The following is a 27,829-nucleotide window of genomic DNA, read 5'->3' on the forward strand; positions in this document are numbered from 1 at the left end:
AAACCCAATAAGATGATTATAATAAACATTATTATTATTATTACTTTGTAATACACCTTAAATATTAACATTCTAACAATTTGGGTTCACAGTAAGTAAAAGTAAGAGTCCATAACTATACAAATACAGTGCTCTTGTTATTATTAGTTTATTATTCATATTTTTAATCGTAATTATTGTTGGTAGTATTGTTGTGAATATATTTAGCTCACCTTTTCCCCAGTAAACACATAAAAGTCCTTAATTTTACAATAAGAGTCCTCATTATTATTATTATTTTATTATTATTATTATTATTATTATTATTATTATTATTATTATTATTATTATTATTATTATTATTATTATTATTAACACCAACAACCATGTTCACGGCTTTGGAACGTGTGTCATATTTTCAGAAAAAAATTGTGATGTCCCAGCATTCATTTCGCATTAGGGTCCCATATTTTTGTTATATATTTCTTCCTTTATTATTATTATTTTTACCGACAAGACAATCTTTTAAATAATATAAAATGCAATTGTAAAACAATGTGTAACTGAAAATATGCTAATCTCAATTGTTCCCATATTTTCAGCTAGCCGGGGTCTGGTGTGTGTTGGCGGAACAGAAGTGATCATCAGTGATCTCAGTGTTTGTTCGAGCGCAATGGAAGTGCCACCGTGGCCTTAAAAAGACAAACCTCCCATACTCTCTATCCCAGCGTATCTGTGCTTGATCTGTTTCTTGCTTTCAAAAACGGCGTGTGTTGAAATGTAAATACACACCATCACGCTGTCGGTATACATGTATCGGAGGAGTGTGTTTTAGCGCAAGTCTTCAATCTGGATCACCGCAGAAGGAGCAGCAGAGGGAAGAGAGAGGAGATCTCCCGAGCAAAACTCCTCCTGTCCAAAAACAACATGTTCTCCAAATTCACCTCCATCCTACAGCACGCTGTCGAGGCGGTGAGACCTTTGAGAACTTTATTTGACCGCATTTAAATCACTGTTTGACTAGGAAAATGAGAAAGTGAGAGTCGGTTGGTGTATCTGAAGGCCTGTTAGCCAAACACCTGCGCTAACAACAGCTAATGTAATACATAACACATGTCAGGCAAAACCTTTAAATCTGTTTTAACTGTCTCATCACGAGTATTTGAGGGTGTGTGTCAGCTCGGTTTTTGTTTTTTATGATTATGATTATGGTAAGTCTTTGTTTGCTATGTGCATTAGCAGCGGTGCTAAATCTTGCGCAATTCGTTCCTTGTTTGGCTAAAGGTCTTCGTGTACACGAACTTAAGATATGTCTATTATCCCAAAACAATATTTATCATTTAATGGGAGAGATTTCGCACGTATAACGTGAAATTTACATTTTATGAGACCGGGTTAGCCGGTTAGCATGCTAACAGTTCCTTTGCAGGATGTAAACAAAACAGCTGTTACTATGACACGCGTGCAGGTCTTGTATAGGATTACCTTAATATCGCTTTATATAGTTATTATCGCCCTAAAAAAGTGCCACTTGATTCACATTGTATTGTATGACCGTGATTACATTAAATTATAAATTGTCAACAGAATTAACATTTATTTTACAGGCATCAGCACAAACAATAATATTCAGCAGTAAGCTGTAATACAAGAGTAAGATCTGAAACAATAGACTTACGATTAAAAATTATGGTAATATAGTAAAGCACTTTTTAAAAAATAATTTTGTTTATTAGTTTTAATGAACATACAAACAAAAAGGAAAAAGTCAAGGATGTTCGTAGACACGAGTATAGCAGCAAAAGTCATCAAAAATAGAAATAAATGAAAATACAAAAATCATAATAAACAAATAAAGTTCTGCTGTGATTGAGTAAAGTCACTAGGCGTGGGCCAGTATAATAACCTTGGATAAAAATATTATGGTATTGTGATTACTGGTCTAAAATTAATTCTTTTAAATGTCTCGGTAAAAAAACTAACTTTTTTCCCCTTTGAAAACAATATATTTTATTTTTTGAAGGATTTATAATATTTTGGAGCAGTAAACATGTCAGGCTTAATAATTCAAATGAATAATTGACTTCTGCTGTCTTCATTATTGTCAAAAACAGATTTCTTTACAATTTAAAACGACATCTTTGGATATCTTTTCTGCTGAAGATACTGTTGTCCTTTAAAAAAATGTAAATACAAAATCTTACACATACCTTAGGAACAGTGGTGTAGTCGGGGCTATACGCACGTATACTCAGTATGCCTACTTTTTTCCACTAGCTGTTTGGGTATTACGACTTCTGAGGATCAATAATTGCGCATACCCTTGATATACTCACTTGTTTTGCTGATTAGACTTCCCTAATTTACGTGTATTCGCATCCCCTTTAACTGTATGCCAAATGTTTTTTTAACTCTCATCTTAATTTGTTTTTCGAAGTCAACTGAATGATGTCTCGCTGAAACTTTCAGGTAAAATTATAATACATCATGGGTGGGTAATAGTACACCACCTTTTTTTAGGACTACACCCCTGCTTGGGAACAGTATTACAGAAAAATTTGGCTGTTTAAAAACCTTGACTTTTCCAAACCGCGGTATACCTTGAAAACGGTTATCATCCCATGCCTAAAAGTCACACTTATTATGAAAATACATTTGAGGCGTCAGAGGTTCAATAGAGGCATCCATATTTTTTTAAAGACATCCCCTTTGTTTTTTAAGTAGTATATTGTTCCAAAAGCATTGTTTCATTCAAGAGTTGTATGAACAGTTCAAATGTTAGAGGCCTTTGTTGGTTCCAGTTGATCAAAATGCATTGCTTTGCTAGATAGGAGGTGATGCAGAGTCTCTTTAAAGAAGTAGGATCAAGGGTCTTGTTCAGTTCTGTACCAAAGAGGTAAAGTGTTGGTGTGTTGTCCAATGGAATTTGCAAAGCTTTGACTGTAAAGTCCTGTACTGCTTTCCTGATTTTTTTGTGCTTTTTGCATTCCCAAAAAAACATGCATGAGTGATCCTGAATAGGTTTTACATCTGTGACACCTGGATGATGCATTGGGGTACATTTTGCTCAAACGAAGTGGGGTCATCCTATGCATAAATTTATAGTTTTATTAACTATTTTGTTATTGGAAAGGGGAATGAGAGTATTCTGGCATATAGTCTCCCACTGATCAGCATTAAATCTCTTTGCCACATATTTTTAAGTGATCCCAGTGAAGAGTTGTAATAGTCTAATAGTGCAGAATATGTCTCAGAGACTTTCCTTTTAAAGACTCTGAATTCACCAAAATCTCCTCTATATTGGAAAGCTCTAGGGATAGGTGGCCTCTCTTTTCATGACTAATTATCAAATGGCGAATTTGCAGATATTTATACAACTCCTATCTTGGTATCTTGAACTCCTTGCCTTAGGTCAGAGAAGTATTTAAGGGCAAGTAAAGCACTTTTTGATGATTAAATGCTTATGGAACGTACATATGACACTTGTCAGATTGAGGCAAAAAAGTTGCCTACTATAGCGGTTAAAAATAAACCATAGACAATATAGTTCTGACAAAAGCAGCTGATCTATACTGAACACACTGGCATTTTTAATATAGTAAAATAGTAAGGCACTTTGTGATGATGAAATGTTTATGGAACATGCATATGACACTTGTCAGATTGAGGTGAAAAGTTGTCTACTAAAACCGTTAAAAATGACAAATAAACCCCAAAAAATCTGAAAATATAGTTCTGACAAAAGCAGCCGATCTTCACTGAATATACTTGCTTTTTTAATATAGTAAAATAGTAAGGCACTTTTTGATGATAAAATGTTCATAAAACATACATATGACACTTGTCAGATTGAGGTGAAAAGTTGTCTACTAAAACCGTTAAAAATGACAAATAAACCAAAAAAATCTGAAAAAATAGTTCTGACAAAAGCAGCTGATCTTCACTGAACACACTTGTTTTTTTTATTTTTTAATAATATGATGCAGACAATCTTTAGACATACATTTGTGCGCTACTTTAATATATTGAAATGTTGGGGTGTTAAGGAGCAGGTATTTTATTTTTAATAATCATTTAATTAATTTATTTTTTAGCTTGCGCCGTCTCTGCCATTGCAAGAAGATTTTGTCTATCATTGGAAGGCCATCACACATTATTACATAGAAACCTCAGGTAAGAGATCTGCAGTCAGTCTCACTTTGTTGTGCTAAATTACCAACCAAGGAACAGTTTGTGATAATCTGTTCATGTTTTTGCAGATGACAAAGCCCCAGTGACAGACACCAACATTCCCTCCCACCTGGAGCAGATGCTGGATATTCTGACCCAGGAGGAGAGGGAGAGAGAGTCGGGAGAGACAGGACCCTGTATGGAATATCTTCTCCACCACAAGATCCTGGAGACACTCTACACCCTGGGCAAAGCAGATGTGAGTTTTTGCACTGGGTTCCACCTAGTTCAGATTAGATGTCTGTGGTCGTATGATGCGTTTATGTCAATCCAATCACGTGTACGATGCAAAATCTAAAGGGGTAAATTGGAATTTTAAATTGGGATGCGCAATTTATTGTTATACAATTTATTGTTATCGCGATAATAGTATATCAATTATAGATATCACAGGCATTTGTGATGAATTAAATGTATTTTATGCATTGGTTGTTTATTTAAATTTGACCAATCAGATGGGACTTTACTATCTTTCCCCAGCTTCTCAGTAGTTGCTGTTCTGCTATTGGCTACAACGGTCCAAATGTGAACCCAGAGCTGAAAATAAATAGTTTTAGTGGGAATTGAGATGAGGAAAATGACAACAACCAATCAGAGTCAGAGGTTTTCACTCATTCGTAGTGTTTTAAAGACAAAGGGCCCTATCATACACCTGGCGCAAGGCGCGATGTAGTTGTTATATGCTAGTTTCAGCTCGAAGCAAGTGTCATTTTGATGTTTTGCACCACACTGTTTAAATAGCAAATGCATTTGCGCTCATATGTGCGCCCATAGGCGTTCTGGTCTAAAAAAGGAGGTGTGTTAATGCGCATTGCTGGCGTTTTGCTATTTTCAGGAACTAAAATAGACTGCACAATAGACCAGTTGAGAGCAGGTCTAAAGTCTAGCGCAGAGCGTGTTAGTTGTGTGCCTCCCTTACACATTGCTTAATACACACAGGATGTACAGCAATACGCAAATATCTTTACAAATTAAAAAGAATTAAAGGATTAAAATATTACAAAAATTATTACTTTCTACATATAAAAACCACTGCCTCCATGCCTTCATCTCTGGGCTTTTTTTTCAGTTTATTCATGACAATTTGCTTTTGAATAATGTTATTACTAGTAGTATTTATTTTATGCATATTTATATTTGTTTTATTAAAAACAAGCTTAGATTTGCCCACCTGTCAGGTTGGGGCATAGTATGTGTATTTGCATATAATTCAGTTTTTTGGCCACACTTCATTATTATTGTTCATTTATTAGTTTGCTTAAATTAATTCGGAAATTAAAACTGAATTTAGAAATAGTTTTGAAACAAATCTTTGCGCCTGACAAATAAAATTAATTTTGTAGGCTAATGGATGTCTGTGCGTACAACACGTTTCCCTATCCACAAAAGAGAGTGAAAGTGAAAGTAAAGAATGTTGTCGAATGGTGTCGTTCTCTCATTCTCGTGCTGCAGATGGTCTTTTCAACTGTTTTCTCGCTAGTTAAGTGTTCAGTTTTTTCACTTTCAAAGTCCGCCATGTAAATAGCAAATGCGATATGCCGCGACGCAACTGACTCTCAAAGGGAATGGGAGATGAGACTCAGATTGGTTTATTCTTAAAACACACCTATAACTAATTAAGAGAATAAGCTCAACCCTGTTAGGCCATGCGCCACGGCACGAAGCGGATTTTTCCGTCCTTAATATAGCAAAAGTGGATTCAGACAAGCCCTCAATCTTTTTGCGCCCTGCGCTTTGGACTTTGCACCTAAATCGTTAAAATAGAGCCCTAAATGCTTGCACCATGACAGCTTATTAGTTTGAATTAGAATTATTAGATCAGAAAATATATTTAACCTGTTTATTTCAATATCATTAAATAAACAAATTATTTACATTGTCATTTGAGTTATAAACAAAGTTAATAAAAATAGCATTGTTATATTGTAAGAAATATTGTTATCAATTACATTTCATTAATAAATTTCCAAGCATCGACTTGGGCACGGTGTGCTTGCTGGGTAATTTTTTAATAGTGAAGCCTCAGAGATCCCAAGTAAATAACACACCGTCTAACCTCATTTTTAGCTCAACAGGTTCTCCACAGGGATGCGTCTTGTCACCACTATTGTTTGTACTTTATACCAATGACTGTCAGAGTAATTTTGAATCGAGGTTTATAATTAAGTATGCTGATGATGCTGTCATTGTCAGTCTTCTGTATGATCATGAGGTGGGTCATGGCCCAGTGTTGGACAATGCTGTTGCTTGGTGCAAAGACTCATATTTACTCAACTTTAATGTCTCAAAAACTAAAGAGACGCTTATTGATTTTCACCATATCTCTATTTATAATGCTACTACTAAAAGTATAAAAGGTTTTGTTGTTAAGAATGTAAGTGAGTATAAATACTTGGGAAGCATCCTGGATGATAAACTTAACGTGGAGGCCAACACAAATTTTATATGTAAAAAGGCGAATCAAGAAAGTTGAAGGGATTTAATGTGGATAGGCCCCTTTGGACATTTTATTCTTCTTTTATTTTTACTTTTATTTTGTACTCTTTTTACTTTTACAGTAATAAGCTGGTATGGTAATTTGACAGTGACTTGTAAAAACTGACTTACAAAAGTAGTTTATCTATCTCTAAAAAAATTGGGCATAAATCTTAACAGCAGTGGGCAGGTGTATGAGATGTGGGTCATACAGAGGGCTAGGTCCCTTTTGGCAGATGAGAACCACCCACTTTATTCTAAGTTTTGCCTCCTGCCATCAGGCAGAAGATACAGTATACTTATTCCAGACAGGCTAGGTCCGACAGATGCTTGCATTCATTTTTTCCAACTGCAGTTGGGTTACTTAACAAGCTTTAAGTTTTAAATATTTATTTGTTTGTTTGTTTAAATATATATTAATATGTTACTTGATCATGATTAATCTTAATGTTTGCTGATATTTCATTGTTCTTCGAGTGTTGATCTGTGTTGGCAACTGCTGTTTGCCCCTCAGGGACAATAAAGACATTCCAAATCCAATCCACTATACTCAACAATAATAATGCATATCTCATATTTGTCCAGCTGCCCTAATTCTAAAATAGATTTTTGTGCATTTGAAATGCATACTCATGTGCTCAAATGCATTCAAAAAAGTAATTAAAGACCACCTACTCTGTTCACTTTTTATAAACCAGACCTTACCAGAAAACTGTTAAAAAGCTCAATGTTCTCTTACCAGTTCTGATTTGAACAAACCCATAATTTGATTCTGTCAGAGCAGAAATGAAGGTGCTGCTTTCCATCTCGTTTTATGTTGTCTCTCTTTGAATTTGTGAATTTTCTTTTGCAATATTAAACTGCAAGCTCAGAAAAAGCCAGTACATGCACCTGCCCAATAAAGCCTCTCCTTAGTTAAATAAGGTGTAAACAGTAAGGTCTGTCTTGTTTTTTATCTAACAGATGTAAACAAAGACCCTAATGGTAAAGTAAGACTCTGTTCCAAAAGCTTGAGCATAAAGCTCATAACTGTCTAATTTGGAGCACTCACACTCTTAGTTGTTTGCTTCAGTTCAGTAAACTCTATATGGCAAAGAGACTTGTAAATAATGTGTGGTCAGTACAGACCTACTCATTGACTGTGAGTCATGTTTGGTGAAAAGAAACTGTCAGTTCCTTTAACTCTGTAGAAAAATAACTGCAGACTGTCTAAAACATCACCACAGAGTGCCACAATATGATTAACAAACTATTTTCTTGCTTTACAGAAAAAAATTAGATAGAAAGCTGTTATCATATTTTATTTATATACATGATGAACAGCTGTAAATAAATAAAGAACGGTCTAAATAGGAATCGGTGACGTCCTTTGGTAGGGGTTAAGCTGACATATGGTTTGCCCTTTTATTTGAATGTAAAAAAAATGGTGTGTTATTTGTCGCATGTGAATGTAATAGTGCAAAACTGTAGGATAATACAGCTATATATTATTTAAATTTACATTTAAATGTCAGTTTTTTTTGTCTTAGCAAGTTTTTGCAATGATTTACAATAGATAACTAGTAAAATGGCATTCAATGTAACAATGTTTTATATAACAAAAATTGTATGAGGCATATTTGGCATATAAGGGGCTAATAATTTTGACCTTAAAATGTTTAAAAAAAAATTTAAACTGCTTTTATTCTAGCCAAAATAAAACAAATACGACTTTCTCCAGAAGAAAAAATATTATCAAACTATATATATATAAAACACTAATTAAATGTAATTTTTAATTATTTATGCTCTACCATTATGCTTCAAACCACTAGATTTCATTTATTTGCCAGCAGGAATAAATTTTTTTTATATATATTTTAAAATATTTGAAACTTAATACGACCTGTTCTTTTACATATTTTAATATGTGCATTTTAAAATAAGTATGCAGTTTTTTTTTGTTTTGTTTTTTAATGAAACGCATTTAAACTCATGTACAGTAAATGGATTTGTAACTATCTCTAACACTTGTAATGCTTTTTAATATAGATCAGTGAACCAGAAAAGTAGGCATTAATTTTATTTTTTTCAATTAGTGTCCTCCTGGAATGAAACAGCAAGTTTTGTGTTTCTACACCAAGCTCTTGGGTCGAATTCGTCAACCTCTCCTGCCTCACATCAATGTGCACAGACCTGTACAGGTAATCAGATTTACAGTTTTAAGCTCTCTTCACTCTGTAAATACTGTGTAACAGTTCATTACACTGTTTATTTTTTTTCCCCCCAGAAACTGGTCCGTCTGTGCGGGGAGGTTCTGGCTGCTCCTACAGAGAATGAAGAGATTCAGTTTCTGTGTACTGTTTGTGCCAAACTTAAGCAGGACCCATACCTTGTCAACTTCTTCCTGGAAGTGAGTGAATGTGAATTGTTTTTCATTTTTATTTTAATTGTATTTAATTTTGGACACAATAATGACATTTATTCTTTGTAAGTAGCAACAGTTTAATTGTTTGTTTGTTTGTTAGGCATTTAAATTATGCAAAACCAAAAGTAAAACTAACCTAAATAATTGTGTTTATTAATTAATTCATTTATTTATTTGTTTGTTTGTTTGTTTGTTAGTTAGTTAGTTAGTTACCTAATTCATGCAAAACCAGATCCTAAAGTAAAACTTACCTAAAAACATTTTTTTTATTTATTTATTCATTTATTTCTTTAAATTATTAACTTATTTTATGTAGAACCAAATGAGCCTAAACCAAAATTTTAGTATTTATTTAACTGTGCTCCTGCGGTAAAATTAAGCACTATAATAATCGTTAATCTTTTTTTAGAACATGCAAATGGGGTTAAGCAAGCACCATCCATGACACAAGTTTAAATAATGCAGCTCTGTCAATAACAATGAAGAAAAACCTTATTTCTACATGATGAAGCCTGAAGTTTTCTACTCCAAACATTTGCAGCATATAAAACATCTTTTCTCCATGTGTTTCTGCAGAATAAGAATAAACGATTAGAAGCAGGTAAGGAAGCTGGAACTGACCTGGTGAAAGATGATCCAACTTCTCCAGATACAGGACAGAATCAAAACCAAAATCCTATTCTGGAAGATTCAGTCAGTCAAGCCACCATCCCAGTAGAAGCAAGTCCGTCCTCTGTCCACAAAACACTGCCTAACAATGACAACTATAACCTAGTCAGCTCTCTTCTGAACCTCACTAAGAGTCCAGTAAGTGCAGATCTCAGTGTCCACAACATTAAGATGAATGTGGTGTTTGGTGTTTAACTGATCTGGTGTTTTTTTTTCAGGATGGTCGTATCGTGGTGAAGGCATGTGAAGGTCTGATGCTGATAGTCAGTTTGCCGGAACCGGCTGCAGCCAAATGTCTAACAGAAAACACAGAGCTCAGTCAGCTGCTCACCGATCGACTGGCACAGTTTTACCGGGCCCTTCCCCAGTCCATGGACCCTCTGGATATCGAAACTGTGGAGTCTGTAAACTGGGGGTACAAGCATGACTATTTAATCCAATACCTAGATGCTGGTTCGGGAGCTTTACTGATGTGAAAGATTAAAAAAATTATTTAAATTTAATAATAAGTACTTTTAATAATACATATTGCGGAAGGAAATGGTAGAGAAATTTTAAAAAGAAGGTATTAAATCTGTCTGTCTGTTGATCGATATATTGTTTGTTCGTTCAATTTAGCTATCTGTCGTTCATTCTAGCTATCGTTCATTCATTCTTGCTATTGTTAGTTTGTTCTAGCTATCATTCGTTAGTTCTAGCTATTGTTCATTCTTGCTAGCTATCTGTTGTTTGTTCTTGCTAGCTAGCTAGCTATCGTTCGTTCTAGCTATCTATCGTTTGTTCCAGCTATTGTTTGTTCATCTAGCTATCATTTGTTCTTTCTAGTTATCGTTCTAGCAATAGTTCGTTCTTTCTAGCTATCGTTCATTTGTTCTAGCTATCGATTGTTCTAGCTATCATTCATTCATTCTAGTTTTTGTTCGTTCTAGCCATCGTTCGTTAATTCTAGCTATCGTTCGTTAGTTCTAGCTATCATTTGTTTGTGCTAGCTATCATTTGTTCATTTGTTCTAGATAGCTAGCTATCATTAGTTCTACCTATCTATCGTTCGTTCTAACTATCTATCGTTGGCTCTAGCTATCGTTTGTTTGTTCTAGCTATCGTTTGTTAAATCTAGCTATCGTTTGTTAGTTCTAGCTATTGTTTTTTTGTTCTAGCTAGCTTTTGTTCATTCGTTCTAGCTAGCTAGCTATCTATCATTCGTTTTAGCTAGCTATCGTTCTTTCTAGTTATCATTCGTACTTTCTAGCTATCATTCGTTCGTTCTAGCTATCTATCATTCGTTCTAGCTAGCTATTGTTAGTTCGAACTATCATTCTATCTATTGTTCTAAACATTTAACATTCTATCTAGCTATCGTCCTACCGTTCTGTTATTCTATCTACCATTGTGTCTGTCTATCTACCTATCTATCTACCAATATCTATATATCTATCTCTCTCTATCTCTGTCTAAATCTATCTCTAACTATATCTCTCTCTATGTCTATCTCTGTATCTCTCTATGTCTTTAATACAAGTTAAACTAAATGTTATATGTAATATTTAACGTAAATATAAATAGTTTTTTACTTTTTTCCACCAAATGAGAAACAGGATATTGAATCAGTTTCATTTATATCCAGCAATATAATATTTACCTGTTGGAACTGATTCAGAAAAATGTATGCAATTCACAAACTTTTCCCACTATTTTTGCTAGTACTGATATTAACACGTCTAACAGTTTAAAACACGTTTTTTAATCATCTGATATTCATTATTTTTTTGTCAATAAAATAATTATAAAGATATTGCTAATACGTTCTATATTTTCCAGAGATACATTGAGCTGTTTTGGATGTTTATTGAAAGTGTATGTGTGTTTGTAGGCTGGATGTGTATAACCTAAAAGAAGATGCTGCTGCTTTTGCTGGCAAGCGTGCACTTATTTCCTTCTTATCGTGGCTGGACTATTGTGATCAGCTCATCAAAGAGGCTCATAAGGTAAAGTCTATACAAAGCACTAAATCAACCAAAACAACCATTTATTTTGATATCAAATAGATGCCTTCATATTTATTGTTTGCTTTTAAGTTTTCTATATAGATTTTAGTGTTTTATTTATTTATGTATTTAAATTTTTTATGTTATATCACTTTATACAAATATGCTTTTATTTATATGTGATACTTTATCTTGTTATTTATTTATTTATTTATTTATTTATTTATTTATTTATTTATGTTTATATATTTATTTAATGTTATATAAATTTATGCATGTATGGTTCTGTGTATGTGATATTTGTACTTTTTATTTATTTATTTATTTATTTATTTAATGTTATGTTTACCTGATTCTATCTTGTTTGGTTAATTAAACTATTGTGGGATTTTTCATATGTTTATTTGTATCCATATTATTTATATTGTATTTACAGTGTTATTATTTTCTGTCTGACCTAAGATGAGCCTAATAAAAAAATTAATAGCTTTATAAACAGAAGGGAAAATGTACAGACTGAGATGTTTTTTTTTCCTAACATTTTGTGTTTGTCTCCTCTGTAATGTTAGACAGCTGCTGCAGTTTTGGCTCGGGCTGTAAGAGAGCGGTTCTTTGTTGCTGTGATGGAACCTCAGCTAATGCAAACGTAAGTATGTCAGCTATCTCAGGATTGTTTTCTTTGCAATTGCACCATCAGCAAAATTGAACAGAGAAAGTTTTCCTTCTCAGTCTTTTGTCATTTTTGTCTTATCCCAGGTCAGAGGTTGGCATTTTAACTTCTACAGCCCTGTTGAACCGGATCATCAGACAGGTGACATCAGAAGCCCTTCTTCAAGAGACCATTTACTTCCTGTTGGGAGAGGAAACAGGACCAGAGACACTTGCTGGCATTACCCAGCATCCCCTGAGACACAGACTCATAGAACATTGTGATCACTTGTCAGATGAGGTAAAGCTGGCTAAATTAACTTTATACATTGATGGATTTCATCCTCTTGCAATGAAATGAATTCTTCTGTATTGATCCTAGTGCAACTATCTAAAAATGTCTTGTGTATGGCCATACACAATAAATGCGCCATATAAATATACATTACATTAAAAAAAAAATATATAGATGTACTTGTAAGGGGAAAAAAACATACGAAACAAAACTAAGTAACAAATATGAATTTTTAGGAATAAATATAAAGTTATAATTTTTTTGCAGTTGACTAGATGAAAATCAAAAGCTATAACATAATATTTTAACTAAATAAAGGGTTTTACGCATGTTTCTGTTTTTGTTCAAACTAAAAACAAGGAGATTTAATTTGAATTATTGGCAAATATAATGTGTTTCTTTTACATAAATTGTTAATGCATGAAAATCTTGGAATTTTGGATTTAATTTAGAATTTTGAACGATGACAGTTTGAACTTGTTCATGAAAACAAATTAAACTTACCACCACTATACCCATTTTTAGCTACAGGAGTTACCAGAAATACTATTAATACAGAAATGCTATTAATTATTATATATTGAAGCAATATCACACAAGTAGCAGTGCAATATGACTGTATATCAGCACTGGTGGGAAGCATGCGTTGGCTCATTGGCTCAAGTGCCTTAGTGTCCCACCAGTGACGATATACAGCCACATCACACTGCTACTTGTGTGATATTGCATTTATAAAACAGTTTGACAGCATAAGTGTGTATATAAAAAAAGAAAATCCAACAAGGAGTCTCAAAAACGCTTTTGCAAGAGGAAATATTTCTTCTGCCATTCATTCACATCTGCAGCTGACTGTCAGAACTGCAGAAACCGTTGCTCATTCCCCAACATCACTTTAGAGCTAGTGTTTGAATGATTCTCTAGCATAATGTCTAAAATGATGACAAAACAGGTGATTGTGCTCACATTGTAAGATTATAAGGCTGAACGGCATGAAATGCCATCAGTCTACAGAGATTTCCCAGTATTTCTCTGTTGCAACTGGGAGATCACAATATTTAACCCCGAAACAGCCAGAGCTAAGCAAACTCTACCAGATTACTATGGTATAAATACAGAACTACAACATATAAAAGAGAGAGATCAACCAAGAATGTCACTTACCTGTTCTGTAATGATTTGTTCAGCTGTAGTTTGAAACGTATGCTGAAATAAATGCTGTTTTTCTCCCATAAGGACTATGTATTCTCTGTCGCCTTCTTGTGGCAAAACATCAACCGTCTTTGTCCTGCTAGGCTGGACGCCAACGCACTGAATCTCTGAAATTATGAATATTCAAAATAGGCACTATCCTTATAAATAAACTGCTTAGTTGCAATCTAAACAACTAAATCCTCACCTGAAATAAGCCTCAAAAGTGCATTATGTTGTCCAACAGCTGCAATATTTGTCAAACTGTAGTCCTCTGCTTGCCACTCGTGTGGGCAGAGTAATACACAAGGGTGAAGAGGCTGTATGAGTGCTGATATTACTTTTTAATATCTCACGGGTATCATATATATATATATATATAAATATATCTCAACTGTACTGTAATCTACAATCTTAAATAAATACCAACTTTATATATTACATCACGCCTTTTACAGAATATCATTGGATAGTTAACTCACCATAGATCTTCTCCAGCAGTTTTTATGTTTGACCTTCCTAAAGTCCTGATTCTGTCTCGTTCTAGATAAGTATCATGACCCTACGGCTCTTTGAGCATCTGCTCCAGAAGCCATGTCAGCACATTCTTCAAAACCTGGTGCTGCGCTGCTTGGAAGAAAGAAACTACAGCGAGAACAAACAGCAGGAGGAGCGAGAGGAGCGCGAGCACATGGAGAACGGCCAACCGCATGACGCCGTGTAAGAGCTGCTGTCCTTCAGATCGATGCTTGTAGAACATGCTCAATCATTAATGCACTGCAGTTTCTCAATGAATAAAACCTCAAGGCATTTCAAATGTTTTGCATTTTGTACAGTGATGCTTCGAGGACAACACATACACTTAATACAGAATTACACTTCATTTAACATGTACACATAGATGTCACCTAAATACTATATAACTGGAGGTGAACTGTTTGTATATAATAACTTTAACTGTTAATGGTTATTATTTACTAGTTATTTAATTAAAGTTATTAGTAATTAATAAAGTTCTGGTAACTAATAACCTTAATTTTTCAGAATTTGATTGTAATGCAATAATGTATTTGTGAAGGTATTTGAATAATTGCAATATGTGCAACATATATCATGTTAAAATACATTTTATTTTAAAGGTCCAGTGAAATAAAATAACATTTTTTAGATGTTACCATCAGTATGTTAGTCTTAATGAAATCTATACGCTAGTGTGGTACAAAACGATAACAAAATTAGCATTTAGAAGATATAAACATAGAAAGTTTGCAGGTTTTTTCCACATATTTCTCATCAAATCTTAGTAAATCAAATGCTCTATAATGTCTGATATGTCCTGTCCCCTTCAAGATGCTTTACATTTTGCTTTTCATTTGATGCGCGTGAGCTCAACCACTCTTACTGGCAGAACTGTGATAAAACAAAACTCTATTGGCTGTTTTTTAAGGAGGACCCTCTTTTTGTGTTTCAGTTGAGATTACATCAAACATCAATTAAATAAATGCAAATTTCAAAGCACTTCACGGGAACTTTAATAATAGAGGAAATTATTAATATTATTACAATTATTTTGCACCTTTTGTGTCATTGAGTACGTTTACATGGACACCAATAATACGATTAAGACAATACTCTGATTAAGAGTCTACCATGTAAACAGCCAATTTTGATTACCTTTAATCCGACCGAAGTCATAATCGAACTAAACAGAAATTTAATTAAGACATGTGGAGGTTGCCGATATTAGCCGCATTATTGAAGTGCAGTACAGACATGTAAACACCGCAATCAAACTAATACCATTGTGTAGGTTTTTCACCGCATTTAGCGACAGGATAGTCCATACACTATAAACGCTATATTGACTATATTGACGCTATTCTCTGCACCTACCACCTGCATCAGTTTTTTCCCATACAGCATGCGGTATCAAATTCCATTAAAGCAATACTTATCCAGCAGTTCATACTCGCATCGAATATTTTGTTTGTCAGGGAAGGGGGGGCATGCATAAAATGTTCCTGAATGAAAGTGAAAGTGCCAAACTGCTGTTAAAGTCGACAAATTAAAAATGAAAGACCCAAAATTACATGAAACTCCGGAGGAAATATGGGTAGTGTGGTGATGCAATGACGTTAATCGAACTATGTGTTATAAGATGTAAAACGAGATCATGTAAGGCACATTTAAAAATCAACTCATGTAAACACCTTAATCATATTATTGTCTCATTCAGATTAAGGTAAATAATTTGCTTACTGATGTCCATGTAAAGTGTAAACAGACAGTGTAAACAGAATCTCTTTAACATTATAAAGTTGCATAACTTGCAGAGCATGCAGTACAACAACATTTTACAACCATACATAGTGTTTTGGGGAAAAACCTTTGAAATTACATACTTCACTTTTAAATGAATGAACAATACAACAACAATTAATTATTTGAGAAACTTAAGGTATACATTTATACTGACTCTATTTGTGCTGAATGACAAAATAGAAGGGAATGTGAGAGCTCAATTCATTCATTAGTTTTCTTCGGCTTAGTCCCTTGTTTATCAGGGTTCGCCATAGCGGAATGAACCACCAACTATTCCAGCAAATGTTTTGCACAGCAAATGCCCTTCTTGCCATGACCCAGTACTGGTAAAGAGCTCTAGTAGCTTATTGCATTTATAAAATGGTGTAATTAATGAATTTTTATATAAGGGTTAATTTATCAAATATCCCAAACATGAATACACTCAAAGCAAGTTTTTTTTACATGAGCTGAAACTACACAATCCTTGAGATTTCATTGGGACAACTTAATTTTTTAATGTTCAATCCACATAAATTTGTTAAGTGTTAGGTTAACTTAATCGATTTGTGTTGGGACAATGTGAATGAATTGTGTAGAACCCTGCATTTTTTACAGTGTATGTAGCCTCTCATTATAACAAATGGGAATGAATCAAAGCTATATTATGTTAATATTGCACTGGTGTAGATATATACCAACATCCCTTTAACATAATCATGAAATGATGTTATATATCATCATTTTCTTGTTTTTTTACTCGTTTGATTGATGCTGGGTTCCACACAATTGATTTGTGTTGGGAAAACATGACGAAATTAAGTTAACTCATTAGTTTTACAAATTTAAGTGGATTGAATATAAAACAATGCGACACGGTGGCTGAGTGGTTAGCACTGTCACCTCAAAGTAAGAAGGTTGCTGGTTCGAGTCAGGTTCAGTTGACATTTCTGTGTGGAGTTTGCATGGTCTCCTCGTGTTGGTGTGGGCTTCCTCCAGGTGCTCTGGTTTCCCCCACAGTCCAAAAACATGCGCTATAGGTGAATTGACCGTAGTGTATGTGTGTGAATGAGTGTGTATGGGTGTTTTCCAGTACTAGGTTGCGGCTGGAAGGGCATACGCTGTGTAAAAAAATATGCTGGATAAATTGGCGGTTCATTGCGCTGTGGCCACGATGAATAAAGGGACTAAGCCCAAGGAAAATTAATGAATGAATGAACATAAAACAATTAAGTTGTCCTTAACAAAACTTCAAGAATTGTTGTTTCAGCTCATTTTAATAAAGTAGATTGAACAAACAGCTATTGTAATTTTTTTTGAGTGTATTTATGTTTGTTTGTTTTATTTTTGTATACAGAGATCTGGAGGAAGATCCACTGTTCTCAGATCTTTCTCCTGATAATAGACTCTCCAGCCCTGATTGGTTAAGTTGTTCACCACCAGCAAGCACGGAACACACAAAGCCTGATGGGAAGACGGAGGTGCACAAAATAGTTAACAGGTACTGCAGTTGTGATATGCCAGTTGAATCATTTTATAACAAACGTTAGATTACCAGATAATAATTTAGCATTATTCTCTGGTAGCTTCCTATGTTTGGTGCCTGATGAGGCAAAGTCATCGTATCAGGTGGAGGGCACCGGTTATGACACCTACCTGAGGGATGCACACAGACAGGTGAGCTATGAAGAAAATACAAGGACACAAATGCAGAAAATGTTATGTAGTTATTGGAATGTTAGCTCTCTTTTTGTTTTTAGCAATCTATGGTTAAAATAAGATTAATTTCAGAATGAATAAATTAAATACAATTAAATTTCTTATGATTTTTCATAATTAAAACTTGTATCAGCATTTTATAAAATAAATCTAAAGATTCAGTTGCCATTATAATGCTCCTGCTGTTGAGTATTTATTTATTTATTTTTTATTTTATGTATTTATTTTATTACTTTTAATTCATTTAATTAATTTATTTCATTTTGTATTTTTATTTTTTCTAATTTTATTTGTTTTTATTCTTTTTTTAAGTAGCATTTATTTATTTATTTTTTATTATGTATTTAGTATTTGTTTTAATGTATTTTATTCTATTTATTTTGTATTTTTAAATACATTTTCTAATTATTTTCAAAAAACTTGTTTTTATTTTGTTTCTTTTTTTCTTTATTCTTTTTATGTTTTTTGATTATTTTATTCATATTTATATATACTTATATATTTTTTATATATAATTTTATATATATATATATATATATATATATATATATATATATATATATATATATATATATATATATATATACATATATAAATATTTTTTTAAAATAATTTTTCTAATTTATTTTAATTATTTATTTATTTTTATATAATTTTTTTATGTTTGGTTGTATGTTGACAGTTCCGGGACTACTGTGGAGTTTGTCAGAAGTGGGACTGGCGTAGCACCCCAAAACCCTTTGAGAAGTGTAATCTTGAAAGTCCTTTTTTTGAAGGACATTTCCTCAAGTGCTGTTTGACAGAATGGGCCGAATTCTTGATCAGGTAAACATTGTGCATTCTCTTCAAATTCTATATACATTCATATTGCTCTGGACCCTTTTCACAAGACTGTTATGATACTATTACTGGTCATCAGCATCCTAAGTCTTTAAAAGTTTTTGATATTTAAAAGTTTAAAAAACATATGAGCATTCATATGTATTTATGTATGTATTATATCATCTTTGCATCAAATTACGAATTATCGCTTGTGTAAGGCATTTGAAATGGTCCATGGGCAGGACAATAAATTCGACGTACTTCTCTTTTCTGGTTGCTGTTATCAGTCGCACACTTATTGTTTTCCTTTTCCTGAAAGTCATGATAAAAACCATCGTTGAGTTTTTCTATTATTATTTCAGGAAATAGGATTGTAAAAAAAAAAGTGTTGTACTTTACTATTCACTGCGCTCTAAGTTTACCCAACTATGACGACTGTCTATGCCCAACTATGACGCTACTGAGAAACCTGGAAATGTGAAAACGTTCCATTTAAAAATAGTGCAGAAGTTGCATGTACTCCTTGTAATATTGCATCAGGTTCATTTACTCCCTTTAGATTGATTCCACATTATATTTTGTGTGCAGTCAGTCGTGTGCTCTCCTCATGTGTCTGTTTCTCTGTGTCCATCCAGCCGTATGATGTGAATCTGCAGGTGACGTCGGTGTTGTCTAAGCTGTCTCTTTTGCCTCATGCTCATCTTCATGAGTATCTGCTGGACCCGTACATTAACCTGGCGCCAGGCTGCAGGTCGCTCTTCTCAGTCATCGTCAGGGTACGGTTGTAATCACTACTTTAGCGCCAATCAAATAATCCCAGCTTTGCAGTTTCCAAGCACAGTGTCCTGTTGTTTTAATAGACTTAAAAAATATTTTGTTTAGTGCTGGGCAAAAATTTGGCATCCAAATTAAAAGCTTACATTGACATAATATATGTATGTGTACTGTGGATATTTATTGTGTATATATAAATACACACATGCATGCATATATTTGAGCATATTTATTTATATTGAAATATATAGTATTAGTGTATATGATGCAAATTACAGATCAATTGAAATTTCTATGTAACAAAATTGTTTTGTACAGTTTTGTTTTTATGTATGTGTGTGCGTGCGTGCGTGTGTGTATCAAATATACATTATAAATATACATAATCCACACATATATTATGTCAAAACAAACTTTTATTTTGGATGCGATTAATCACGATTAATCTTTTCCCAGCACTATTTCTGTTACACTGTGTGTTAATTGTTTATTATAGCATTATGTAATGACCACCAACTATCATTTCAGGTTTGGGTTAAACATTTTAGTTTAAGTAAGAATTCACACCATTTACTACGCTTATTAACCGGCTTTTATTAAGACATTAAGACTGTTTAAAACTGTTTATTGAGCTAAAAGTCTTCGTTAATGGTTTGTTAATAGTGTGAATTGTCCATTAAAATAAAGTTTGACCAAGTTTAGTTTAAATTAATCAATTTCTGACTGGATTAATTAATTCAAATTTAGTTATTTCGACACTTTTCATAATGTTTAATCCGTTGTTTTTATGGTGGATTGATCAGGTGGTTGGAGATTTGATGCTGCGAACTCATCGCATCCCGGAATTTACTCCTAAACTTCTGCTAGTGAGGAAGAGACTTCTGGGACTAGAGCCAGAGGGGATGAGGTAAGGCTTAGTTCTCTGTAAAGGAACTTGCACAAAAACTGGGAGCAACTTTTTCCAGCAAAGTTTTCCAACATGGATCAAATGCTGCTTCTTAATTTGCGTACTATCCATCCTAAATAGTATTTAAAACTAGAATTAGTATATTAATGTTATATTAATATATTAATGTAACCTCGAACACTGATTCTGCACATCTGACTGATTGCTTGCCTTTATGTATAAACTACGTTATACTTTAATGGCCATTATTGATTATTATAACTGATATTCAATGAAACAGAGGGTATATTTCATATTTTCAATGAAAATAAGAGGAAGAAGTAATGTTGTCGGCTCCGTTTTGTTATAAATATGCATGACGATGATGATCATAATATGCAGCTACACGACGCCTTAACATTTTTGGTATCTATTAAGTTGCTAATATCAAAATGAAAATGGGCAGTTCCTTATATCATGTTTTTGTTTTATTGTTAAGATAGTGAAACAGCATAGCCAGGGTGATGTGAATGAGGTTATAAAGTACACTGGTCCCTTTGAAGATTTACCGACGATTCCTCTGGAGTTTGTTTTCTATATCAAACTTCCAAAGTCTGAACTTACAAGAAGAGCATACAGGACTGAACTGTGTGTAGGCTACTTAATATTGAGGAAAAAGCCCCAATCAGGCGAATCTCTGCAGCACAACCTCCGTTTTCAGATGTCTCTGTTTTCCCCCATCCACACTGAAGGCTGATTTATACTTCTGCTTCTAGTGCACGCGCATGCTATGGCGCAGCCTACACGTGAACGCATAGCCCATGCCGTGGTCGCCGGCGTTGCTGACGTGCACCTCTCAAAAAATGTAACTACACGTCGCAATGACGCATAGCGCAAGCTCTGTGATTGGTCGGCTTGGTAGCGCTGACAAGTGTGGAACTGAGAGCCGTGTGAGTTCGTTGGAGCAAGTGTTTACAAGTGACGAGTCCCATAATGGAGCTCCAGATGAAAAGTTTTGTTTTGTGTTTACCTCATGACTAAAGTTGTTGCACGTCCACCAGTTCCTGCCTCAAAATGAGCGAGTTTGAACCACTTGTACATTAAGGAAGCGTTCAGAGAAACAAAACACCAGCAAAGAAACTTGACACAGAGGAACATAAACACATCACTGCCAACTAGCGTTTCGGAAGTGTTATTGCAGAGTAACAGAAACAGCAGCAAAAGTATGAATGCACAGCTACACGCGTTGCATGCGCCGTGGGTCACGCAGATCACTTGACGCAGAAGTATAAACCAGGCTTAAGATGGAGCAGCAGCGTTTTAGAATGAAACCGACCTCTTTGGCGTTACCAAAACACTTCGTTTTCAGGCTCGAAAACGCCGGCCTAGTGTGGACAAATGGCATAACCGTAGCAAAACTTGTGTGTTTTAAAACTAAAACGTAGCAGTGTAAACGGGGCCTAATTTTGAGTGATTGTGAATTTTGATGTTCTACCTATTTGTTTTTGAGTGACGAAGAGGTTCATCTTTGTCTTGCAGTGTCGATCATATGACTTTGCTGGAGGGCGTCATTGTTTTGGAGGAGTTCTGCAAAGAGCTCGCAGCGATTGCGTTTGTGAAGTTTCATGCGTCTGCCTCCACCTCGCCATGAGCCGCACAACACTGTATTCTGGACACAAACAGACGAATAAACAGACAAAAGGAGGTGGATGACAGAACGACAAACCCAACGGCACTCATCCAGACTGATGCCTGCGGGGCAATCACATTCAAGGATGCTTCATTCGTGTTTTCTCTGGGATGTTTCAGTAGCTATGACTGAGAATGCTGTTCTCTAAAGGCACCAGAGTGGAGAAGTTAATAACAGGATGAGTGAATTATAACTCATTGAACAGCCCATGTAGAGCACGGAGAGAGGATTTAGTTATATATAATTATATATATATTTAAAACTCCATGAATACAGAAGGGTAATGCCACACAAATTAGATCTAAATGTGAGAAATTTGATTCAATTAATGAAAGAAAAAAGTCAAGACATGTTAAGTTAAATATTTAATTAATGAATATCGTTTTTCATTCGCATTATCAAAGATACTTTAATCTGCCGTTCTTCTTCTGCTGAGGAAAACAAGAGTGCTAACATCAAACGAAACACAAATTATAACAACTCAGGACTCAAAGCTGTTTTTAAATAATTGGAGAATCAGAAAACAAGCCAAGTTTTTAAAACCAAAATCCTCTCTCGTTTTTCTTTTCTTTGGTGTTTTATTTTTAAACTGAACCGAATGCGATGCGGACTGGATTGATTTGAGACTGCGCACATTTGCACTCAAACCGGTTTCCACTGGTGCAGAGAGCTGTTTGAACTTCATGATCCCGACAGTGTTTCCAAACCATTTTAGTTGTTTAACTTGACATATGTTATGTGTGTGTGTGTGTGTGTGCCTTGGTCTCAGCTAGATGGTAGCTGTTTCCTTGATATTGTATCATCATGTATTTATTACTGATTTATTATTGAAAAATAGTTTTAAAGGAATAGTTCGCCTTAAATTTAACTTCATTTTCGTCTGTGAAAGAGACGAATGTCCTGGTCGCTCTTTTTCATGCAATACGGATGAATGCAAATGGACACAAAAAGCACCTTACATTTTGTGCACTTTATTCTAAGTCTATTGGATGATTTTAAAGGAACACTTCGCTGCTTATTATTATTATTATTATAATTATTATTATTATTATTATTTAAATAGGATCATTTTACATATCACCTAGAGTTAAGCAGTTGAGTTTTGAATCCATTCAGTCCATTTCTGGATCTGACGGGAGCGCTTTTAGCTTAGCTTAGCATAGTTCTTGGAATCGGATTAGACCGTTAGCATCTCTCCCAAAAATGGCCGAAGAGATTTGATAATTTTCCTATTTAAAGCTTGAATTTTCTGTAATTTCACTGCAACACTGACAAAATGAACTGTTGCTATATTTTAGGTCATTATGACTAGGAACTATACTATCAGCAATGTTTATTTATTCATTACGCCGGAATGAAAGCTATATCAGCCTAGAAAATAGCAATTTTTCATATTCTGTCCAAGTCCACAATGTAACTTCAGAAGAGTCCATCTTAGAATAGGAAAGTTATCAAATCTTTGTCGTGTAAGCAAGATGCTAATGGTCTAATCTGATTCAATGATCTATGCTAAGCTAAGCTAAAAGTTCTCCTGTTAGATCTAGAGATCGGCTGAATGGATTCAGAAATGGTAAAACTCAACTGTTTAACTTCAGGGGAGTTGTAAAAGGAGCCTATTTTTTAACTTCTTTTTTTTAGCTTAGTTTAGCATAGATCTTGGAATCGGATCATACCATTAGCATCTCTCCCAAAATGGCCAAAGAGACTTGGTCATTTTCCTATTTAAAGCTTGATTTTTCTGTAATTTGATTGCAACACTTGCATAAAACTGTTGCTTTTTTTATAGATCATTATGGCTTAGAACTAGACTCGCAGCAATGTTTTTTTGATTTATTACGCCGGAATGAAAGTATAGTTTCTAGCTATAGCAACCTAGAAAAGAGCAACTTTTCATATTCTGTCTGTCCATGTACACAATATAATTTCAGAAGAGTCAAGCTTTAAATGATCAAAACTCTTTGTCATTTAAGTGAGATGCTAATGGTTTAATCTGATTCAATAATCTATGCTAAGCTAAGCTAAAAGTGCTCCTGTCAGACATGAAGATTGGCTGAAGTGATTAAAAAACAGTAAAACTCAACTGTTTAACTCTAGGGGAGTTGTAAAAGGAGCCTATTTGTTTTAACCCTTTTAAGCTTAGCATAGATCATGGACTCGGATTAGACCATTAGCATCTCGCCTGAAAATGACCAAAGAGTTTGGATAATTTTTTTACTTAAAGCTCGAATTTTCTGTAATTACATTGCAACACTGACTTTAAATGAACTGTTGTTATTTTTTAGATCATTATGACTAGGAACTATACTTTCAGTAGTGTTCCTTGATTTTTAACACCAAAATGAAAGTAGAGTTTCTAACTATATCAGCCTAGAAAATAGCAACTTTTCATATTCTGTCGGTCCAAGTAGGAAAGTTATCAAATCTCTGTCATTTAGGTGAGATGCTAATGGTCTAATCCAGGCATGGGCAAACTCGGTCCTCGAGGGCCGGTGTCCCTGCAGACTTTTGCTCCAACACTAATCAAACACACCTGAACACCCTAATTAGTGTCTTCAAGATCAATAGAAAGCTACAAGCAGGTGTGTTTGATTAGGGTTGGTGCAAAACTATGCAGGGACACCGGCCCTCCAGGATCCAGTTTGCCCATCCCTGGTCTAATCTGATTCAATGATCTATGCTAAGCTAAGCTAAAAGTGGTCTTGTCAGACGCGGAGATTGACTAAATGGATACATAAATGGTAAAACTCAACTGTTTAACTCTGTTGTTCAACAAACAAAGTGGAGTGTTCCTTTAAAGGACTTGGAATATAATGCACAGATCTCTTTTGTGGTGTTTGGTAGTTAAAATTCCCATTTTTCTATGGAAAAGAAAATGTTTTGTTTTATTTTTTGCATGAAATATTCCTTTTAAAGCTCAGAAATGATCATCTAGGTTAGTTTATCTGCTTCCTTACAGGGGATATCGTTATACAATTGCATTTTGTGTCAGTATGGAATTATACCAGCAATAGTGTTATTCATCAGGCTGAATCTTCATCTGCTCTTCGTAAAGGACACGCTGTGCTAAATGCACACAGTGTACATTTGGCAAAGAAAGGGCACAGCTTGAAACGGGGGTTGGGATTTTCATTTTAATTTCAGAGAGATTGCTTCCAGGGCCTTTTTCAAAATGCATTGTGGCTTGGTCTTTACAGGGTTCAGATTTCTGTATGTCAAACGTTACCTTGCATTCTCCATCCATAAAAGTATATTTAAAAGGGATCGTTCACCCATAAATGAAACTTTCTCACGATTTACTCTGCCTCAAGTGGATTAAAACCTTTGCACAAAAGAAGCTAATTAGTAAAATGTTGGAAATTTGCAACTTTTGACTCTCATAGTTGGATAAACAAACACTATGGGAGTCAACGTGTTTCTGTCTCTAAATATATTCCTTCATATATGACGGAAGAAAAAAACCCAAACAGGTTTGTGATAGAAAAAAAATATGGCAAAATTTTCAGATTTGGGTTAACTATCCCTTCAAAGCCGGCATTGTGTAACCATTTGTGTTTATTTTCAAGAATTGCACACTAGTGTCTGTTTATCCATTTTACATGTGGGGAAAACCTAAATGTCTGTCTTTTTAATTGTATTTCTTTGACAACCAAAGGATTTATCATCATAGAGGATGCATGGATGTTTCGTAGAGAAAAACAATGCGTCTTTTTTATGTTTTTCTTGATCATGCACATTTTATACCAATAACGATGTGTATATATATGTATATATACATACAAATGTACAGTAAAAACAGTAGTGATGTCTGGTGTGAAATGCATGCGAGGTCATATTTGTTGATATGCAGCAGAAGAAAGCAAATATCAATCCAATCTGCCCTTAAGTTTAAGTTTTTTGCTTATTATTTATGGGGAAATTTGTGATGCCTTATTTTAAATTGGTTACACTTATTAACCTCATGATTTTGATTTATACGCTTAAGAAAAAAGTTTAATGGTTCATTTTATTTTTAAAGAAGGCTTGTAAAGTTATGGAAAATATTCTGCTCTTTCTCTTTGTTTAATTTTTCTAAGTGTGTAATTCATCTGCTTTGACCCTATCACTGTTCTGCTTTACTACTTTATACCCATTATTCATACAGATGTAGCTCTTTCAGCTGTCCGGAGGAATCTATTGTTGAATCCACTGCCATGGTGTCACTGTGCGACACTTTTTAGACCAAGTCTTTCATGGGGTATCATTTTAGGGATGAAATGTCATGTGATGTCAGTTGCTCGATTCTGCTGGGCCAGTTAATCTCTCTGAGGTTTGTTGTGTCCTTTGACTTTCTTTACTTCATTTCACTCCGTCCCAATTAAAACCTTTGCTTTCTTCAGGTTTTGTATGGTTTTGCTGTGCGATTTATTCTGCCTACATTGAAGTTTTTTATTATTCATTCATTTATTTTCCTTCAGCTCTGTTTCAGAGGTCACCACAGTGGAATGAACCAGCAACTATTCCAGCATATGTTTTTATGCAGCAGTTATATGTTTTCTGGCTGCAACCCAGTATTGGGAAACACCCATACACACTACGGATAAATTAGTTTATTTAATTCTCCTATAGCGCATGTCTTTGGACTGTGAGGGAAACCAGAGCACCCAGAGTAAACCCACATGAACACTTTAGAACATGCAGACTCCACACAGAAATACCAACTGGTCCAGCCGGGACTCGAACTAGTGACCTTCTTGCTCTTGAGGTGACAGTGCTAACCACTGAGCCACCATGCCGCCTTTTTATTATTATTATTTAATTTTAAATTTATAACATGGAGGACACACAAAATGGGGGTGGAAACGTGTATGTCACTTCCCATGCAAACATTTTGATCTAAAAAAAATAACTTGATGGGAGAATACTTAACCTTAAAGTTGACTTCATTGAAACATTTGAAATCATCATAAGAGTCACTAACATTCATTCATTCATTCATATACCGTCAGTTTAGTCTCTGATTTATCAGGGGTCACCACGGTGGAATGAATTGCAAACTATTCCACTATATGTTTTACGCTTCATTCACACTAGCAGCGACTTAGTAGCTGCCTGTCGCTCTGGGTGGTAAATTAACATTAGATGTCACCTAAGCTGTTGTTGTCTATTGGAAGGGATGCGTCAGAGCCACCATTTTAGTACAAGGTAGCGCTCCTTTGAAATGAATGCGGGACCAAGGTGTAGTGGAGGTCTGGCAATCCAGAGCCAGAGATATACACACATATAAATCTTCTCAATTCAATTCACCTTTATTTGTTTAGCGCTTTTACAATGTAGATTGTGTCAAAGCAGCTTCACATAAAAGATCATAGTAAATTGGAACAGTGTAGTTCAGTTTGTAGTGTTTCAGTTCAGTTTAGCTGAGTTCAGTGTGGTTTAATAATCACTACTGAGAGTCCAAACACTGAAGAGCAAATCCATCGATGCGCAGTATAGTTTAGGAGCCATAAATGAGAGGGCTCTATCTCCTTTACTCGACTTTGCTATTCTAGGTTCTACCAGAAGCCCTGAGTTTTGAGACCTTAAAGAGCGAGTTGGATTGTAGCGAGACAGAAGATTGGTTAGATAAACAGGAGCTAGATTATTTAGAGCTTTATATGTAAGAAGCAATATTTTAAATTCAATACGAAACTTAACAGGCAGCCAGTGTAAGGAGGATAAAATTGAGGTAATGTGATCAAATTTTCTAGACCTGGTCAACAGTTAAATTACTGTCTAATATGAC

General features: G+C 34.5%; 1 protein-coding gene across 1 annotated transcript; it reads left to right on the plus strand.

Annotated features, from left to right (window-relative positions):
• Window positions 1-641: 641 nt before the first annotated feature.
• On the plus strand, window positions 642-26,443 carry fhip2a (FHF complex subunit HOOK interacting protein 2). Its single transcript, XM_056470622.1, is given in 18 exon segments — window positions 642-951; window positions 4,074-4,152; window positions 4,239-4,408; window positions 8,763-8,867; window positions 8,954-9,076; window positions 9,668-9,898; window positions 9,979-10,175; window positions 11,631-11,745; window positions 12,315-12,391; window positions 12,502-12,694; window positions 14,424-14,596; window positions 17,535-17,678; window positions 17,764-17,854; window positions 18,579-18,684; window positions 18,687-18,721; window positions 19,354-19,494; window positions 20,296-20,399; window positions 21,918-26,443. Coding segments are annotated over 18 exon segments (2,241 nt in total). The 5' UTR covers window positions 642-906; the 3' UTR covers window positions 22,030-26,443.
• The last annotated feature ends 1,386 nt before the right edge of the window (window positions 26,444-27,829 follow it).

The sequence above is a fragment of the Danio aesculapii genome, chromosome 13 (genome assembly GCF_903798145.1).
Source record: "Danio aesculapii chromosome 13, fDanAes4.1, whole genome shotgun sequence".
NCBI classification, from domain to species: domain Eukaryota; kingdom Metazoa; phylum Chordata; class Actinopteri; order Cypriniformes; family Danionidae; genus Danio; species Danio aesculapii.